The 20,915-nt window shown below is 31.5% G+C and overlaps 2 protein-coding genes across 3 annotated transcripts; one reads left to right on the top strand and one right to left on the bottom strand.

The window, feature by feature from the left end:
- The first annotated feature begins 3,802 nt into the window (after positions 1 to 3,802).
- On the top strand, positions 3,803 to 12,097 carry LOC132276582 (MADS-box protein SOC1-like). 2 transcript variants are annotated; one of them, XM_059778068.1, is made up of 8 exons: positions 3,803 to 4,329; positions 4,447 to 4,640; positions 9,903 to 9,984; positions 10,677 to 10,738; positions 10,864 to 10,963; positions 11,058 to 11,099; positions 11,206 to 11,247; positions 11,723 to 12,097. In XM_059778068.1, the coding sequence occupies exons 2-8, from the start codon at positions 4,459 to 4,461 to the stop codon at positions 11,876 to 11,878; spliced, it is 666 nt and encodes a 221-aa protein (XP_059634051.1). In that variant the 5' UTR covers positions 3,803 to 4,329; positions 4,447 to 4,458; the 3' UTR covers positions 11,879 to 12,097. The 2 variants fall into 2 exon arrangements, with proteins under 2 accessions (XP_059634051.1, XP_059634050.1); XM_059778067.1 differs by having other exon boundaries at positions 3,804 to 4,268.
- Positions 12,098 to 13,579: 1,482 nt separating this feature from the next.
- Positions 13,580 to 20,303, bottom strand: LOC132279614 (agamous-like MADS-box protein MADS3). Its single transcript, XM_059781633.1, has 8 exons — positions 20,122 to 20,303; positions 17,249 to 17,324; positions 17,025 to 17,086; positions 16,588 to 16,687; positions 15,425 to 15,466; positions 14,331 to 14,393; positions 14,105 to 14,244; positions 13,580 to 13,667 (listed from the first exon to the last, which is right to left on the bottom strand). The coding sequence occupies exons 1-8, from the start codon at positions 20,301 to 20,303 to the stop codon at positions 13,580 to 13,582; spliced, it is 753 nt and encodes a 250-aa protein (XP_059637616.1).
- Positions 20,304 to 20,915: the final 612 nt, after the last annotated feature.

Here is a 20,915-nt window from a genome sequence, read left to right as displayed (position 1 = left end):
GTTTTAGGTCAAGTGGGTACTTGGAAGTTTATAAATCGATGTCAGAAATTCCACAAGCGACTATAATCCCTTTGAATGTGAAGTTTCCATTGCACTGCATAATTTTAGCACTGGTCAAATTCTTTTTCTAATGCCAAAAAATAAAATTCTTTTTTTTTAAATACGATTTTTTTTTTCTGTCTCTTCAACTGGTTACATTGATCCCAGAAAGAAAAACAAATATCTAAGCATTATACTAAAATACGCTTTTACCGAGTAATTTTAGAGGTATTTTTTCTTGCAAGAAGAGGCAATGGAATAGGAATCCAACCAGCATGCAAGGCATTTACAGTGTGTATGAAAAAAAAAAAAAATACATCCGAAATTAGGAGAATAAATTACACAAAATTCGGACAAATCTCATTCGAATCAAAGATGTTAAACTTTAAACGACAAAGTGATAAAAACAGTCCTACGATTTAAATTTTGAGTAAATATCACCTTTTTTTTTAATATATAAATAAATTAAATTAAAATTTTTAAATCACTATTTAATTACAAATTATATTTTTAAAATATAAAATTTAGAAATACCATTTCCACTTTCAATAATGTCAAGAAAAGAAGAAGAAAAAAAGTATTTTGAAAGGTAAAAAAAGATATTAATAGGCCACACCGCCTTGAAAATGTCTTATTTCGCACGCAAACCAACCCTTAATTTAAACACCCAAAAATGGAATGGAATATGAAAACACCAAAAATGGTGTCGCCACTCGAGGACACCTGCCGCATTGGACCGTCAGATCAAAACCCTAAATTTAAAAATCGATGGGATCATTAGATTCATTGCACGGGGAGTGGTCCCCTATTCCCTATCTTAATACACAAACACACACAACTCACAGCACACGCACCCCTTCATTGGAAAATCTAAGCATAGTAAGACCTATCCTCGCCTGACACGTGTCAACATAACAACTAAGAAAAATTACTCCACCTCTCCCGGACAAGGCCGTCTTTTTTGGGACAGAGGCAGTATAAAAAGAGGCAATGTGCACAAAAAAAATTAAAATTCTCAATTATGTTTGAATTTATAAATAATAATTGAATTATTATATTTTTTTTTGCATAATACCTCTTAAACTATCTCACTTTGTTACAAAATACTCAAATGTCTGTATTATATTTCATTAAATGACCATAATGTTGTTTCTTACTAAATTACACTTAAATCTAATTTTCTTATTGAAATAAATTATGAAAAAAATTCATACTAATTTGATGATATATACTTCATTAAATTTGCATAAATTTACTTTAATTTTTTAATTCAATTGTTTAAATTAAAATCTTTAGTAGAATTTTTTTAAAAAAAATTTAATTATTTTTTTAATTTTTCATGAATATATTACATGAAAAATAAGGTATTTTTTATTTTAAAAAATTATTAATTTTTCGTCATTATATTATATGAAAAAGAATATATTTTTCTACATTAAAAAAAGCAAACTGGTTATAATAGGTTCTATTAAAAATAATAAAATTTTAATAATAAATTAATCATTTTCGAAAATGATAGTTACAAATTTATTTATCTTATTGTCATTTTTATGATAAATTGATACTTATAATAAAATTAAGGTAAATAATATAATTAATATTTAGATAAATGAAAAAAATAAAAAATAATAATTTAATAAGAAACGAAAATTTTAATGAGAAATGGCAAAATAGTCTTTTGCAATGAGTTAATCCTTAATTACAACAAATCAATAATTTAGAAAATTTGTTTGCAAAAGAGTAACAGTTTGAGGGATTTTTTTTATTTTTTATTTTTTACACTTTACCTTAAAAAAAATTAGATTCTTTTTCATTGGGACGAATGCTACCCATCTGTTTGTCACCTTTTATTTTTATTTTAGGAGGTAAAAAAATGTTACTAGGCCACACCACCTTTAAAAATATCTAATTAAGCAACATAAAATCAAAACCGATTAGAAGTGATGTAATATTGATTAAATTTAACTCACTGTGTTTAATTGGTTTTAATTTTTAACTTTCACATCTAACAATAAAATAGAAGTACTCCATTATATTACTTAGAAAGGAAAAAAAAAAAAATTAAAAAAAAAACATTACACATGCATGGCAATTCACTTTGTTTTATGTGCTATACTGCTATGTTGCTTGCATAAATTTTGAATCCGAAAATTAACCTTTGAAAATTGACATTATTAATTTTTTAAAATTGATTAGTTCAATCTTCTGTTCATGTTTTAGACGGCTCGAGCTATTTTTATATTAGCTACTTCTAACGCAGTCTAATTACAAATTCTCTATTTAGTCAATGCAGATAGAGTTGTTTTAGCATTAGGCTTTTAAAAATTAGAATTGTTTTTACTTTAAAAGTTCACATCAAGTTAAGTATGATGGCGTAAAAAATTACTCTTTGACATTTAGAGATATTGGCGTCTTTTTGTCAAAACTAGAGTTCTTAGGGAAATTTTTTTAAAAAAATAAAAGAAAAAATATACATGAAAGGATTATATTCATAAAAAAAAGGAATTTAAATTCCCTTCCAGCATGTGACACTTTTTTAATAGCCGGCGCTTGATTTTTTAAACAAATACAAGCCCCTCAAATAATCATATCTTTTAAGTATGAATGAATATATAGATGTATTTATTATTGGACTTTTCTCATATGCAAACAATTTTTTTTAGGGGTGTAAATGCTAATTAAAGAAATATATATATATATATATATAATTAATTAATTAATTAATTAATTCGTCCAATTTGAAGGTTCCAGGAACCGTCTATACATTCACACACACAAACATTGTTTGTGCTAATATAAATAAAAAATTGAAATTTAGCACAAGAAGTGCTTTTAAGTACTAAGACAGAAAACGTAGATAAAAGATGGGGGTAGAAAGTAAAAAACGCCTTAACTTTTTCTCATTGGTCTTATTATCATCATCTTGCTTTAATTATGTATGAAAGAAGTCAGTAGACTATTTTATTTTATTTTTATGTTGCGTAGTTTTACTTAATTAATTTAATTTTTAAAAATATTTTGAATAAATTCATCTTTTCATCTGGTCTTATATAAAAAGTAAATTTTTCTATTTTTTTTTTATTTTTTTTACTTATTCAAACATTCTTTATGAAACATAATATCATAATGGATGATTGTCATAAAATGTGTGAACAATAGTATAAAAAGAGAAATTTAAACACAACACGAACACACGAAACGCTCAATCAACTATCTTAGTCAACTAGTGTATAACTTAATATACACGAAGATGTTCCCAAAATTCACCACTAGGTTTTGATTTTTCTATCTTTCACACGAATTTTTTTAGAAAAAAAATATTATGAGAGAGAGAGACATGGTTAAAACCTAAAAGAGAATTATGGTTAAAAAAAAAAAAAAAAAAAAAAAAAAAAAAGCATTAGTGGGAACAACTATTGGAGTGACAACGAAAAGTAAACGGCGCGTCGCACATAATAAAAACAGTGGGGTCCATGGGAAGTTTCTTTCGCAAAAGCAGACAATCATGTAACATCAACACCCTTATGCGTTTTCGATCTCTCATTGGTCCATTGGGTACCAAACGTACGACCCGATTTGTCCAATTATATTTAAACCGTACGGACACACCCTCCACTTTACATTTTTCCTTTGTTTTTCTCTCTTTTCTACGTTATAAATACCATTCACACGTCTTGTAAAATACTAAAAATAAAAAAATAAGAAAAAGTAGATAAAGTTACTATAGAGAACAGTAACTTGGGTCACCCTGCCCCTCTCTCTCTCTATCCATAAGAAACTTTTTCCAATTCAAGAATTTTCTCTCTCCTCTATCTTTTCCATTTACATCTGATTTTCTTTTTTTGGGGGGTTGTTGGTTGGTTAAGGTTTTTACTAAAACAAGAACAATATGTGGTTTTGTAAATTATAATAATGCCATTTGTTTCTTTTTTTGGTTGGCTTTGACGAAGTTAAGAAAAAGCAAAAAAATAATAACTGATCAAAATAGATGCAACATATTTGAACAAATTGCTAGAATTGGTTGTGGGTGTGTTTCGTCCCTCTTTCTCTGTGTGTGATATCTAATAGCCCCACACACAGCAGATGATTCAAATTCAATCAAACAACCTGCACGCCTATTATATCTCTCTATAACCCCTACCCTTTTATAGCTCTTACTCTCTTCTTTGCTCATCACTATTCACACACCTTACTGTCTTTTTTTTTTTTCTTTTCTTTTCTTTTTTCGGGTAATTAATTATTTACTTTTCTTTGTTTAATCTATTTCTCTTCTGGGTTTTTGTCTATTTTGTAAGATTTCTCTGTTTCAATACTTGTTCTTTAAATCTTTCTCTCTCTATATATATCAATAATATTTATATATATGTATGGAAAGTGTTTGTGATAAGTCTTCATTCATATGTATAGGTTTTGATTGCGATGGTGAGAGGGAAGACAGAGTTGAGGCGTATAGAGAATGCGACGAGCCGACAAGTGACCTTCTCAAAGAGGCGAAATGGGTTGCTAAAGAAGGCTTCTGAGCTTTCAGTTCTCTGCGATGCCGAAGTCGGTCTCATCGTCTTCTCTCCTAGAGGAAGGCTCTATGAATTCGCCAGTTCAAGGTTAGTTTGCTAGCTTCAATTAATGGTGGAATTATATTAGTATATATTGGAATTGTATTGTAATTGTTTTCTTTTTCCTAATTTAATTAATTTCATTCGCATATATATTGGATATGCCGTATATACACCTTAGGATTTTCTGAGTTTGCAATTTTTTGAATCAGATATTTCTCTTGCTTTATTTTGATCAGAAGATCTTACAGATACTTGAACAAGGGTCTTACAAATATCTGTGGGTCTCGTAAGGTCAACTTGCAGCTTAAGAAAACAAAAGAAGGGATATGCACAAGAAGAAAATAAAATATAATATGAAAATAAATAAATAAATAAAAGATATATATATATATTTTTATCATGCTCGTTGTATTTTAAAATTAATTTTCAATAATATTAGTTATTAGTTATTAGTATAAAAAGGGTCTTTTGCACTTTACTTCCTTTGAAATGAAGTAATACCCCTCAAGTAGGGGGAAGAATGAAGTAATTTGCCTTCAGTGAATTGGGGGTAAATAAGGAAATTAGTGTTGTATGTTTCCCCTAAAAAAAGTGCAACTTTTTCCCCCCCCCCAAAAAAAAAAAAAAAAAAAAAAAAAAAAAAAAAATGATATATTTTTCTATCATGCTCCTTGTATTTTAAAATTAATTTTCAATAATATTAGTATTCGATCTAAAAAGGGTCTCTTCCACTTTACTTATTTTGGTATTTAAATTCAAGAAATGTAGAGTCAGATTGTTTTTTGGTGTTGTAATATCACATTTACAAATATAGATATATTTATTCAAAATCTTATATCATCTCCAAAAGTTGTCCCGAGATGTTTTATCATGCTCCTTGACTATGAACTGAATCATAATTGATAATCATAATTGATCTGAACCAATCTGATCTATAAACATAATATAAATCGAAGAATCTTGAACCTTGAATCCATATGTAACACTTAGTTTATTCAATTATTAAAAGTACAATTTTGTACGAATCAACAAATAATTATATCATTAGTACTACTCAAAAAAATTAAACACCAAATTAACCTAGCATAATACATGTTCATGAAAAATACAAAGACAAGCAAACAATTAAAGGGAAGGAAAATGGTATCGAAACTAGCTAGAAAAGTAAAAGGACAAAAAAAAAATAAAAAAAAATGGTTGTACCCTTTGTTAAATAATTAAAATAAAAAAAAATTTGAGAGAAGTAGACGAAGGAAAAGGGGGAGAGAATAATTAAAAACTCGCAATGTGAGTGTTGGGTTCTGACGACTAACTGACAAGCTCTGAAACTTGAACCCCAGTGGCACCATACTCTATAGTCTACTAGACTCTTATTTGTGAACAGGGATAGCAATGGGGTGGGGCGAGGCGGGGATCTCATTCCCCATCCCCATCCCCGTTGAATTTTTCAATTCCCATTCCTGCCCCCATCCCAGTTTAAAATTTTACCACCACCCCCATACCCGACCCCGCCACCCGACCCCTTATCCCCCGCCCTGCCCTGTCCCCGTCCTCGGCCCCGATTAACATATATATTTTATAAAATAAAAAAACATTATTTTTCTTATTTTCATATATATACTAAATCAAATTTAGTAATAAATTATTATATGTAAGGGTATATTAATAATTTCACACTTAATCGGGGTGGGGCAGGGCGAGACGGGTTTACCCCGTTCCCGCCCCCGCCCCCGCTCCCGGCGGGTTTCAAAATTTACCCCATCCCCATCCCGTTTACATAAAAGGGTCTCCATCCCCGCTATAAACGGGGCGGGGATGGAGAATTTGCCATCCTTATTTGTGAATACGTGATTTAGTGACTTTTTTTATCTTGGTTTTAAATTTAGGTGGGGAGTTGTTAATATACTGGATGGAGCATCATAAAACCATGCAACCCAAATGAACTAATTGTAGATACTTATACGATCCCACCCCATGATATGATATTATCCATTTTAGGTCTAAGTTCGTATAATTTTGTTCTTGAGTTTTACTCCAAAATGTCTTATACTAGTTGGAGTCCTAGTTAGTAAACTCGTGTATGATACGTGAATTAAACGCGTACATATGAATTTTGGAAAAATATTTTCGTTTGTCGATCAGAATTGAAAGATGCAGTAAAATACGTCAATGATGAAGATCTTTCTTGGTTCAATGGTCTTATCTAAATTTAGAACAATTTTTTATTTTTATTTTGGGCAACATAGTTGATTATTTAAATTAGAAATTTTTCATTAATTTTGTGATGAAATTGTTCATGTCATGGACCTATTGTTATTGCTTCATTATATTTAGATATGGTTATTGCTTCTTTTTTTTTGCCGAATTTTTTATCTCCAATTTTTGGTGCATATAACGTATTATAAATAATTATACTCAAATGTTTCCATACCTGTATTTTTTTTGTACTGTATTTTACTAACTTTGATTGGAGGGTAGCCAGAATTTTTTTTCAGTGGGGGCAATTTTAAATGCAATAATATATATATATATTATTTGAACCAAAATAATATATGTAAAAATTAAACAGTACTAAATATTTCAAATATTATATTTTTTTCATATTCTGAAAGCGCGCAGTCGAGTTTTCAAAATGTTCATGGCATAATAATAGTAAATTTAGATGATAAAAAAATATATATCAAATTACCTATCTCCGCACTGCAATACTTGTTTGGATTTTGTGAATTTTTGAAATATTGAAGACTCGCCGAAAGAGAAATGTTGAAGATTGAAAATGTGATGGAAATTAACAACATATTTATTTGTGGTAAAGTCATAAGTGTGAAAGAATATCTTATATTTTTGGGGAAAGTGAGAAAGAATATAATATTTTGAGAAAGTGGAAAAAAATATCATATTTTTGAAAAGTTTTTTTTTTTTTTTAATGGTCATTTGGTTATATATATATAGATAGTATATATATGTGTGTAATGTCAACTTTTAGTGGGGACAATTATACAAATATAAAAATCTTTTCATATAAAATTAAAAATTTCCCTATGTGGCTAAGCCACTTAGAGTATACACATCCTAAATATATAGAATACCTTCTTTTCACACTCAGGCGATGTAGGATTGTGCACCTATAATTTATCAGTGCGCACCCGCCCACAAGGTGATCACAATTGTGATTATCTATGTGCGCGGGGGTGACGTGGGTGAGTGTGAATAGGAACTGGGCAAGTACACATTGCACAATCTCACACCTTCTAAGTAAGAAAAATGTAAAATACTTATATGGGGTGGTGTTATTTACTAATGGTATAACTGTACAAGATCTTTTGAAGTGAAACCTAATGGCAAAATTGTGCATGCTGGAGCCCAAAGCAGATGTGGGTCATTGCAATCTTTCTAAGAGTTGTAGCGAGATGACATGAGACAGTTGATACACTCTCCCAACACCAAATAAGAGATACAAAGGTAGTGAGTCCCACAGACCCACTAAAAGGGAAAAGTGCTGGGGTATCATCTCAAGGTTTTTTAACTTTATTTATTTTTTAGAAAAAAAAAAAAAAAAAAACTTTATTTATTTTTAATCTCCAAGTATTTACAGGAACACAGCCAATGGTTAAAAATACACCTTGCGATCATTTTAATTGAAATAATTTTGCGCATGTATAAAACAATTTCAGTATATATATATATATATATACATGCTAAAGACGAATACTTGGTTCAACAAATAATAAACCAAAGGGACCTTTGACCTGGTACAATCTCCCTGTCCTCCAAGAGGAGGGAAGAGGTAGAGGAGGGGAGAGGTTCGAGTTCGGGTGTGTGGACAAAAGAATGTGTGTTTGTTTTATTATTAAAAATTCAAACAAAATAAAAAATATATTAAAAAAATTTGTGTGCGTGTGTTAGGATCTATGTTACATAGATTCGGATACGTGTGTTGAGTATGAGTACGTATCCACGTGTTAAACATGTCAAATTTCTAAAGAGAAGGACAAATGGACACCCCTAAATATTCATTTTATTTAATTTTCTAAAATAAAGCAATGTTTTTATGTAAGCATTCAATATACACATTTAACTCATCTTAAAGTAATACTACTTCTATCCCAAAACAAAATGTTCATCTTTTCATTTTTGATTGTGCCAAAATAAATGTCTCATTTGAATTTTTTTTTTTTGTAACATTACTTATTTAACCTTCTTGCATTGAATTTATAAAAAGTAAATCATCACGTCCATGTGGACTCATTATGTATAATTTGATAATTCATTCAATAAAAAAATAATAAAACACCTGCTCTTAAAAAGTTATATTCCCCAAAAGGCACTTTTTTTTTGTGTGTGTGTGTGATGGAGGGAGTAATATAATAAAATTGAATGATGGTTGGATATGTTTTTTAAGTAAATATCCAACAAAAAATGTTTCACGCATATCTTATACGCATGTCTGAACAATATGCATTTGACACAAATACTTCAAAACGTTTGAAAGTACATGTAACATAGGTTAGGAGATACATAATATGTGATTTGATTGAATGCAGCAATCAAATCTTTACATTTCCTATAAATTCTTAAAGAGATATTATGTAGATTTTATACATGAAAGTAGAATTATTATTTTATTTTATTTTTGCAACTTTAAGGAATTCCAAAATAGCAAACATCCTAACTAAATAAAGAAAAATTAGCAAGTGCCTACATAATTTATTTGTAAAATATACACACTCACACTGTCACACACACTACTTTTAATCTGCTATATCAACTTGTGGGATATAGCTCTCATGACTAGAAAATTTATCCAGTGAGTAGAAAAACAAAAACCGACCAAAACGGGCAACAAGATGGCAAGGATTTGTTAACCAAGACTTATTATTGTAGGTTATTTCTTAGTTGTGCACCTTTTTAACAGTTTCTATTCAATCGATATTAGGTTTGGTAGTAATCTGTAATAAATGTCACGTGATTGTCTATCAATGATTTTCATAAAAATAAATTTGAGGATTGACAAATTTAAATTCATAAATTGGAAAACAATTTGTTCTTATAGCTCTAATTTGTGTAGTGTGAGAGCAACATCCTTTGTAACAAGTAACCACCACAATAAACAGTCTATTAGTAATTCTTGAGAAAACTTTAAAACAAAATCTCAAAGATTTCTACGCACCTAGCAAGTTTTATTTAAATTGCGGTTTTAATGATTTGTAGGCAGATAAAATTTTTGTATTTGACTGTGAGAGTAAACAACCAAGAAAGAAATTAATTGCATTTGTGTTTGTGTTTTTTTTTTTGGAAATTATTTAGCATGCAGGGGACGATAGAACACTATCAGAGCTTCAAAAAGGATGCTCAAACTGATGACACGTATAAGGAACAAAACATGCAGGTCAAGCCTCCCTAGTCCATGATCACACCAATTTTCTCTCTATATACAGTATCTCCCATCAAGGTTTATTTAAATTTTCGTTGTTAGATATACATGTATAGCTATTTATTTCACCATATTCATCAAATGGTGTCACCATATTATCTGTTTGGGCTGGTTCTGGTTCTATTGCTTTGAGATTGACTGTGTTTGGCAAGAGAACTCCAAAAGGCTGATTAATTGATTGTTATTAAAATCCGAAGACATTTCCTTGAATTTGTTCGATCTCAGTCACTTTAATGTAGAGAGATTTCTTATTTGAGATCATGTCTGCTTAAACACTTTAGATTCATTTCTGGTTCCCTTCGTTGAAGCTATAATCTGCAGTTCAGTTCCATAACATCAACCATCCAAGAGGTGGCATCCTTTTCTAGACCATAACCAACAATCTTATGTCATGTGATTTCCGCGCTTGTTTGATGTAACAAACCATTCTTGTGGGAGGAAAGGCCAGATTCAATATTCCAGCTTTTCGGGATATTGGTGCTCATAAATTTGTAAAGATTGAGTTTCTTGTACCATAATAGAGTAGAGAGATCAAATATGATTGTGATTCAATTGGTTGCCAAGGAGTTTTCAAATGTCTTTCTTATCCCCCACTCCCTTTTTTCTTTTCATCTCTCTGGTCTCACAATAGTGATTTGAAATGGCAGAATTTGCAGCATGAAGCGGAAAACATGGCGAAGAAGATTGAGCAGCTCGAATCTTCAAAACGGTTAGAAAAGGCTTTTTTTTTTTTTTTTTCTCCAAAAAAAAAAAAAAAATGGTACTTGAGATTTTAGGTCACATATGGCTAATGAGATCAATGCATTTCTGAGCATTGAAATTGGAATGGATCAGGAGACTCTTGGGAGAATGTCTAGGGTCATGCACCATTGAAGAACTGCAACAGATTGAGAAACAGTTGGAACGAAGCGTAGTCAACATCCGGGCAAGAAAGGTTCTCACAGTAAAAAGATAATATGCACTTGGTTCCAAAGAATCTGATGCAACTACCATTCTAATCTTTTGCTCTTTGTCTATATATCTTTCAGATGCACGTGTTCAAGGAAAAGATTGAGCAGTTAAAAGAGAAGGTAAGCTGACACATACATACAATAAAATCATATACTTTTTCTTCATTAGTTAAAGAATGCTTAACCACTTGCTAATCCTCTGTTTCTTTTTCTTACTGAAATTCAGGGGAAACTTCTAGCAGCTGAAAATGCAATTCTACGTGAGAAGGTAAACTCTTTACCATTGTTATTTCCAAATATTTGGAGGCTTATCACTGCTACATTTGGTTGCGACGACAAGAAATACTTGAACATAGGAACATTTTCAAATTAACAGACTATTATTTTGGAAATGTTGTGTTGGCTTGCAGATTTCCATTTCCTTCTTTTATTCCCTTTTTTCAAACAGCCAACAAATTTCAAAAATTTTCAATTTGCTGCATAAATCAAGGTGCATATTGAATTAAGGATCTTGTGAAGGTACATAGTCTGAAATTTTTGATCTCTATCCCGGATATCTACTAATCCTGGAGAAAATTATCCGAAACAAGTTACACAAACATATACAGTAATTAATTTGTGGCAATGCAGTACTGTAGTCCTACAAACTCAGGAACTACTCTGAGCAACATTCTTGGTAAACTTTCGTGTTGTCACTTGAGAAATTGCAGAAGATTGATTATATATATCTATATATTTTTCAGCATGGACCCCAACAGCCACAGGAAGGATTAAATAAAGAGAAACAAAGTTTGCCCTGCAGAGAAGGGAGTGATAAATCAGATTTGGATGTGGATGTGGAGACTGAGTTGTTCATTGGACCGCCGGATGCAAGAACAAAGCGTACTCCCCAAAAGTAATTGCGGACAGTCCAGGCCATGTCTTACATATCTTCAATTTAAATCCATAGTATGATGGTAGCTTTTTTCCAATTTCTGTTTTCATTTTCAATATATCGTATAACATTTTATTTATTGTAACAAGATCATCTAGAATGACTGAAAATTAGTACACGAAAAATTGTGTCCTGGTGTTTATTGCATATCATTATAATAGTAGTACTCTAATTCACACCTTCATTTTCCTGGTGTTTTGATTGTATCCTGGTTTGCATGCTGTTTTCATAGAGCTGTTATCATGCATATAGTGCACGGAGAATCAGCTAGCAAGTTACAAATTTTGTTTCAAAATTCGATCATCGGATTAATATTCAGTCTAAAAAAATAATTACAAATATCATAAGAAACAAGAACAGGGTACCCCTGCAGTTTGAATTTTTTTTTTTTAACCTGTATTGCTAATTTGATTCGACCAAAATTTACGTCGTAGAGAAAAGATTTTGAATGTTTCAGATAAAGGATGTGGCCAAGAATTGCTAAACTTTCTGGGAAATCACTTCTACTTTGAACCTCCCCTGCCTGGTATTGGTTTCAATGTCATTTGGATAAAGGAATAGATTTGAATCAAGCAATTTAAATTTAAATGAAAGGTTGGATTTTGAAAAACAAAGTGATGTTAGTGTAGAGGTATCAGATAAATATTGTATTACAATCATCATACAAATTGAATTCTTGCATACATGAATTTTAAATTACTGTTTAAGTAAATATCGAGTATGACATTAAAAATAAGAGTGTCAAATTTTATGACAAGGAGATTAGTGTTACTCATACCTAAACCAAATGACCTCAGTGTTATATTTAAAACTAGAGGGGATGTCATGTTATATAGGCAATTTACAAAGAAGGTAATGCTATGTTTGCCGAATCGGCACGTTGAATTTGGGATCGGAAGAAATTCAATACAAATTTTGAACTAAATTTTTGACAATTCTCAAATCCAATTCACGAATTTGATATTCCCAAACATAAGATAAGTATAATTATCCCTATTTCTTATATAATTGAACCTAAATTCATTGATTTCAAATCCGTCAATTCAAATGGAACCTAGGTTTCCATCAACAAAAAAGCAGGAAATTCCATTTTTCAATATGAGAATAACAGTGAAAGCGTGTTACGTGTATAGTCCAAAAGCCTTCCAGCAAAACTTCTATCAAGTAACAAGTAACAAGTAACAAATGGAAATAGTAGTTTAGGTCCTTTAGGTACATCATATTTTTTTTTGGGCTGGCTTTTTAGGATTCGGGCTCACCCTTTTGTTCTGGGCCTTTATAGCTTTTGTCTTGTGCCCTTTGGGGCCTTAAGGGGCTGCCCTGTTCAATCTCTCGTAGAATATAGTGTTTTTTATCCATCAATACATATACACCTTTAACAAATAAAAATAAAATTTTGGTCCAAATACTGTTGGTTATATAGATTTGTCATCGCCTACAGTTACCTATAAATATTACATTCCAAGCAATCATATATTGATTAGAAAAAACAAATTATCATTGCGATTTCCAACATTAATATTGCATAAACATATAAGCAATAGTTACGCAGTTTACTTCCTCTCCATGGAGAGGATGATACACAAGTACATATAGATTTCATATCCCATTATAATTAACTTCGAAAATCATAAACAGATCACATTTGTAATTTGCATATACGAGTTCAAAGAACCCAACCGTGCATGATGTTACTCTCACCAGCCATGCTCCTTGGAACAGACGATCCTTCCCCTGGAACGTAATGAGGGTACCTGTTACACGAAACAAATACTTAATTATAATCACCATTTACTTCCAAAACTTAAAACTGTTAAGAGATAGGAGGTAGTGTAACAATATATTTCAACACCTCTGTCACGTGTGGCCTTTTGTGAATAGTTCGAATAGAGGGATGGTGCACATAACTTTTTAAGTAGCTGGTGGTTAATTAACATGTTATTAGAACAACCAAAGTCTTGAATTTTCAATCTCGATTGTCACCATGACAATTAAATTGTTGCATGCATGTCGCTTATGATGAACAGTAGAGGGAGAAGGCCAATTTAAAAAATATAAATAATTAAGTTACATATTCTCTAACAGTTTAGCTGGCACACACATTCTAAAAGTTATAGCTGTTAGAAAATATATCAAACATTATATTCATATTGAACTCCATCAAATATAAAAGAGAGAGAGAGAGTATAACCCTATTTGTAAGACAGGTTCAGGTTCACAGTCCATGGGATTGGATTGAGAAGGGTGCACGAGAAAGCAGCTGGTCCCAGCTGATGCATTAGAATTCCATGAGCATGGGAGGGCTCTAAGACCTTGTCCTTCAGCTTCAAGCTAAATCATTAAACCGAAGCAAATAAGTCAGGTTTATTTTCACTAATTTAAGGCGCCAATAATGATGTATATTTCGCAGTGAGTACCGGAGTCAACTCAAGCGAAACCCTAGTCTTGAGTTGCTTGTTCATGTCTCCAAGATGACGCTCCTGCCAATATAATCGACACAAACATAGTAAGAGATATATGAGTTCTAATAACTAGAAGAATACTTTTTTTTTGGTCCAACAGAAGGGGTGGGCCGAGTCATACAAAGCCATTGGATTATGAAGTGAAACTCCCAACCATGAGCATGAGCTCCACTTCAATGCATCCAAGAGCCTTAAATCTTATGGGTCTTATGGGTCGCATTTTTGGTTGAACCCTTCGATTCAAATATCTTTATTCTAACCCGAAGAACATATTACAAGGAAAAGAAAAGGGCAATTTGATAATGAGAATTCCAATATGTATAGCCAAGTGCAATATGAAAATCACAACATTAAAAAGAAGTAAAATATAGGTTTTAGATGTACTACAACTTTTCAAGAATAGGCTTGTTTGCCGAATAAAATATCATTAGCTGGGGAAAAAAAAAAAAAAAACTTTCTACGTAAGATACAGACACCCATGTTCTAACTAGCACATGTACATAAAAAATGGTAGCTACTTCTTACAGCTTATAAATTAGCCGCAATCACAGATTTCATAAGGTCAAGAAAAAGCATCACTAATGAATATTTACATCAATGATTGTACACATTTAAGTTGCAAGATGCCCTTTTGCCATTTTGGTATTACATTGTGAATTCTCCTTCAATTTTCAAGAAATTCATGCATATAGATTAATTTGAAAATTTATTAGGTATCCGGAAATACCCAATAATTTCTGGTTAATTTGGATGGACCTTAACTCTTGGCATAAAAATGTATCCCCAGTTCTCCGCCTAATACCTGACCAACTTCATTTTGACTCATAGACCACAAGTTATCTTCTTTAGAGGACCTAGGCGATGAAACAATGACGATTTGTATGATTAATTTCATAGAGTTGGATGAATAATGTTTAATATCTTCTTATTGATTTCCAGTTTCTGAAACAAACAACCTTGTCAATTAAATCTCCAGAAAATTAAAACCAATATCTAATTCAGACTATACCACTGTAGCTATTTAAAGCAAAGCTATATGATTCACTTACCTTTCTTCGAAGCTCATCCATTTGCTCTATCATTAACAGTGTCTGCAGTTACAAAATAACAATAAAATAAAAAAGAAATCCATCATTTAAAAAATAAGGCTTAATTATATGACTAGCCAATCACATGAATATCATAATTAAATTTCATAATTTTCTAAGAAAACGAAGATGCTTTTGATCCTGTTGTTTTTCTAATATGCATTGGGAATTCATTTGGCAGAATTGAAGTACTTTTTGCTATATCTAGAATATACAGTTAATTAATTGAATATAGTTCCGTGCACATTTATGGAGTCTCAAGAAATGGAGCTAAAGCGTGAGCCCTAGGTATATTCAGATGGAGGCAGAAATATATATATATATATATATATATATATATGCTCCATGGCACAGTTGTAGGGCATTCCTTCAGTATAAGAATTTGTGAATTACATATAATTTACAATTTTCTTGGGTGTTATAAATTCAAATTTTATGTATCTAGAGTCAAAATCCCTAGTCTGAATGCCCTGATCAAACTCACATGAATAAAGATGTGAATGAGGATGTGGGAAAAATGTTTAGTCATCCCTCTTACTTAATCCAATGCTCATTCTCTTGCTTTCCCTTAAACTATTTTGTTTACTATGGTAGTTCTTTACTTGTTCTTAGTTAGTGTTGTGTTGAATCTCATATCTCCCATTGCAGATGTTGGTCTGCTTTGTTTGTTTACTGCTTTGGCAGCTTGTTTTGTCCAATTTGAACCTCCTTGTACATTCTTTCTTCTTCTAATACAAGCTTACCTTTTAACTAAAAAAAAAAGATCACTAGCAGAATTCACAATTAGTCTTATATGTTCAGTACACAACTTTACTGGTTCAATCTCTTTATTGTTCCCAAAAAATTGTCCAATTAAGCATATCAATGAAATTTTATTAATTTCCAGATTGCACAGCATTCGCGTTGAGCAGATAATTGGGTTATAGAAAGAAATGAGATTTTTTTTCTTTCAGTTTCCTTTTTTAGTAATATTCATAAAATTTCAAAGTTTGGATTTAAAGGTTCACACTAGAAAATTGATATTTGTTAAAACATTATATATTCAAGTTAAAAAACCAATGACGCTGTCATGCTGGTTTCAATGGAATGCAGAATTATGAGTTTGTTAGAACTCATTTAAGTACCTTCCTTTGCCTAGCTTGCGCGAGAGCTCCTTCAAGCTGTTTCTCAAGATTTTGCAACTCTTTCACACTCAGTGGTCCAAGATCTTCTCCAAGCAAATGCCTTCATGAATTACATACCATTTCAAGTGTCAGCACGTACCTTAATTGGCACTTGTATAATTGCCAGACAAGTCAACAAATTATTTTCTATCCAAATTCTACTTGTATGTTTTAGGCCAAAATTTGATGCTAGTAACAATTTTATAACTCTACTCAATAGCTGCAATAGTAGAATGCATTTGCGTATAAAAAATAAAATAAATAAATGAAGTATTAACTGTGAATTAGAAAAATAAAGGGGAGATGGGGTACGTCATCTTTATTCCACTTGATAAAACTCAAGTTACCTACTGAAGAAAAAAAGAATATGGGAGAAAAGAAAAGAGAAATGAAATAACCTTTGAGTGCGTTGAAGAGATTCATATTTTGCCTTTAATTTTGACACCTCTTGGCACCAGCTCTGCATTGTGACCGAAAGATTCAATAAATGAGTGAAACAGAAAGAAAGTGGTGATCTTCTCATTACAAAATAAGAACTTGTCCCATACGAGAATAAGAAAATGATCTGCTCAACATGAATAATTTTTGCCATATTTAGTGGAATGTTGTTTTAGAGCAAAACCTGAGTTTCACGTTCCACATTGTTGTCCTGAGGATTAAAACAGCAACGTTGATATCTCTCAAGGGTCTTGGTCATACTGCAGAGTGAGAACAATGGTAAATAGTTGCCTAAATATGAAGAATTTGTGTCTACAACCAACCACTCCAACTAATATTTTTCCTAATTATACTCTGGTGTAATATGGAAATAAAATTTACCTTTCAATATATATATATATATATATATATATATATATGAACTAATTAAGGGCCTTGTGGCCTAACTGTACTTCCTCGCCTTCCTTAGTAGAAGGTCAAGGGTTCAAGTTCCCGACAAAAATGGGTGTGTGAATATGTTTTTTGCCAATAAATATATATATACAGGGGTTTAGGGTTCAGGGTATATATATATGGAAGTAAAAACAATTGTCCTCCAAATATTTTACTAAAAATTATCTAATGCAATATAATTACTAGTGAGTTGGTTTACTCTCACTAAAGATGAGAATTTGCCACCATTACAACCTTTCCTTATTTTTTTAATTCCATTACAACCATGGCAATTGCTTACAGATGAGAATTTGCAGCCTTGAAGACAATTCAGAGAGTAGGAGAAGGAATGACATAAACATAAACATTCCAATTAATGATCCACTTTTTTAACTTCAATCATTCTAAAATAATAGAATCCAAAAGCATTTTTTCCATACACAAGCATCTGTCTATTACATTCTTAAAACAACTTGAAAATAAAAACTAGCTGACAGTAAGAGTATAATCAAGCATCAAAATTGGTTAAATAACAATTGACATATAAGTTTAAAACAAAGTACAATTTTAAGTTCATTCTTTGTATCCAAACCTTATTTACTCAAATAATATATGTTAATCTTTAAGTATGTTATGCATAATACATCCTTAAAATTCATTTACCTTACTGAAAAAAGAAAAAGAAAATTTTGAAGTATATTATGAAATGGATGCTCATTAGTAGTGCAAGTCAAGCCTTATCAAGGAAAAGACCATAGCTTGGGTGGTATCTAGAAGCATCCCAAATACCTTAAGGTAAAAGGTTGAAGTTTAAGGCTTTAAGCAACCTAATTAAGGTGAAGCAGTGTTTATTACTGATTATAAGTGGAATATCTTGATATAGTTATGCATGTGTTTACTCCCTCACCAGTCACCACACCAAAACCCCCAATAAAATAAAATAAAATAATAAGTAATATATATATACATATAACTAAAAAAAAAAAAAAAAAAAGCAAAAAAATAATGAAGGGAAAATAAAGAAAGAGAAAAAAAAAAAAAAAAAAAAAATCCAGAAACAGAAAGCCTGATTTTTCACTTCTTATCATCATCTCCTTTGGTCAAAGGTGCTAGCAAGAAACTTTTAATTCTCCTGTTACACTAATTTTCCACATAATCCAAAGCGTATAAGCCAGACACAAACTCGTGGGTTGTATGGATCCATATTTGCAAAAAATCGAGAATAAATTTTATGTGATGCACTAAATTAAAGAATAAGTTGTATTGATGCACAGTTTATGTGTGCACATTCTAGATCACACACTAGTTCTCATCTGTTTATATATAAGCAACTTCCAATTTCATACAAACTGAGCTACCTTTTGTACATCATACTACCTCAATCAAAAGCCAATTATATTAAAATTTCTAATTTTTACCTAGTATTTTAACTATCATATAAAAGAAGGAAATCCGATTTATATAAAATGATTTATCTTGTGTGTGTGTATATATATGTGTATGTATAAAATGATACAAATATGTTTCAGGATAGTAAAACCAATTAAGAACTACTAAAAATTGAAATGCCAAAAACAAAACATATGTTTGATTCACGCCAAAACCATGTGTGTGTGTGTATAGAGAGAGAGAGAGAGAGATTACGAATAAGAAACATAGAAATCTTGACTCTGAGTTTGAGCCTCAGATAGCTTAAAAAGCCCTAATTTTACAGTGAAAAGTATATCTGTACCAATCTATGCTATCATAACCTTCTTGGAAAATATTATTTTTGAAGGAGATGTTAGAGAGAGAGAGAGAGAGAGAGAAAGAGAAGGTACAAAACCAGTGAAGAACTCACAAGATCTAAGGACTAAAAGACATGAGACAAAATTTCGATCTCTTCAACAATACAAGTCCTTTGGACATTGAGGTGCTTCATATATATGATGACCAGTTTCAGTAGTAGTACACTATTGTTGCATATTTTTATAGAGAGAGAGAGTAGAGACAGAAAGAAGATAAAGAATAAAAGAGAAAACCCTAGATCTTAGCACGGTGGTCTAAGGGGTGAAGGTTTTTATGAAAAACCTCGTCTCACTCTCTTCTCTGCTCTTCATGATGAGATTTTGAGAATCACAAAACGTGTCGATCTTTCATTGGAAAATCACTGCACACAACATCAATGTAGAAATAGAAAATCGGAGATAAAAGCCATAAAAAGCTGTAGGAAGATCCCCAGAAGACCACAACCAGAAGAGAGAGAAAAAGTAGAGTGGGAAAGAGAGATATTTTCTAAGAGCCAGTGAGAGTAGCTAGAAAGAGAAAGAAAGAGTACAAAGCTCTAAAAAAAAAAAAAAAAAAAAAAAAAAACACACACTCTTACATATACAAAAGAGTGGAGTTGATCTGAGATGTAGAATTACGTCAGAGAGAAAGTGCTGAAGACATGTAAGAGATTCATATTTCCACACACTAAAATTTAAGACATATATATTTATATACACACATACATCACACAAAGCTCATAGAGCTTTATTTGATGTAGCAGAGAATCATATATATTTTCAAGCAACAAATTTCCAGAGAGAGATTATTGTGATATTATAGATATAAGTATATATATAGAGAGAGGTATGTGTATACCCAGAGCTACCGAACTCATAGAGCTTGCCGCGACTGGAGAAGATGATGAGAGCCACCTCAGCATCGCAGAGAACAGAAAGCTCATAAGCTTTCTTGAGCAGACCATTTCTGCGTTTAGAGAAAGTGACTTGACGATTGATCTTGTTCTCTATCCTCTTCAGTTCCACTCTCCCTCTCCCCATTCTTTCTCTCTCTAAAATTAACAATGAGAGATGAGTAGTGGTGTATATGTGTGTGTGTGTGTGTGTATTTATATATATATAAGCAACCAGTTATGTACATGTATGTATTTTCTATCACTAGAATTGGGTATGTATATACGAAAATGGAGGGGAGAATAAGAAGGGGTACTGCAAATTCCTTCTCCTTATAAATAGACGGCCAAGAGGGACTCAACTCTTACAACACAAGGGAAGGAAGGAAATCTAATACAGTAATTCTTCTTTTTCTTTACCGAGTATACTCTTTTGCAATTTTTGTTTTGGAAATTACTTTGTTTATTATATAACTACTTTCTCTCTCTAAAACTTTACTCTGCGTCTGCTTGTTCAGAATAGCCTCCAGTTTTGGGGGTAAAACTTCAGCCGGACGCGACTTAGTTGCAAGTGAAAAGCACGCTCCTCCGTGGATGCACTATTTGACTTTGACTGTCATGGTTATAAAATAAACGGATGGGTACAGTGCGCCACAATTAAATTAAATTTTGAATTCTAAACTATGGAACCTATAAATATCCTCATTTTGCACAGTTGGAGATTACAAGTAGGTTTTGGTTTGTACTTTGTAGGTGGACC

Source organism: Cornus florida, unplaced genomic scaffold (genome assembly GCF_030987335.1).
Source record: "Cornus florida cultivar Cherokee Brave unplaced genomic scaffold, ASM3098733v1 CherokeeBrave_3.0.0_Hap2_Chr10, whole genome shotgun sequence".
NCBI classification, from domain to species: Eukaryota; Viridiplantae; Streptophyta; class Magnoliopsida; order Cornales; family Cornaceae; genus Cornus; species Cornus florida.
This window is presented reverse-complemented; position numbering and strand designations above follow the sequence as displayed.

Excerpts from the sequence above, each read along its gene's own strand:
- LOC132276582 (XM_059778068.1), top strand. The coding sequence starts at position 4,459 with ATGGTGAGAGGGAAGACAGAGTTGAGGCGTATAGAGAATGCGACGAGC. Across the intron at positions 4,641-9,902 it reads TATGAATTCGCCAGTTCAAG|CATGCAGGGGACGATAGAAC; the intron begins GTTAGTTTGCTA and ends GAAATTATTTAG. Across the intron at positions 9,985-10,676 it reads ATAAGGAACAAAACATGCAG|AATTTGCAGCATGAAGCGGA; the intron begins GTCAAGCCTCCC and ends TTGAAATGGCAG.
- LOC132279614 (XM_059781633.1), bottom strand. The coding sequence starts at position 20,303 with ATGGGGAGAGGGAGAGTGGAACTGAAGAGGATAGAGAACAAGATCAAT. Across the intron at positions 16,688-17,024 it reads TCTCTTCAACGCACTCAAAG|GCATTTGCTTGGAGAAGATC; the intron begins GTTATTTCATTT and ends TAATTCATGAAG. Across the intron at positions 13,668-14,104 it reads GAACCTGTCTTACAAATAGG|GTACCCTCATTACGTTCCAG; the intron begins GTTATACTCTCT and ends TTCGTGTAACAG.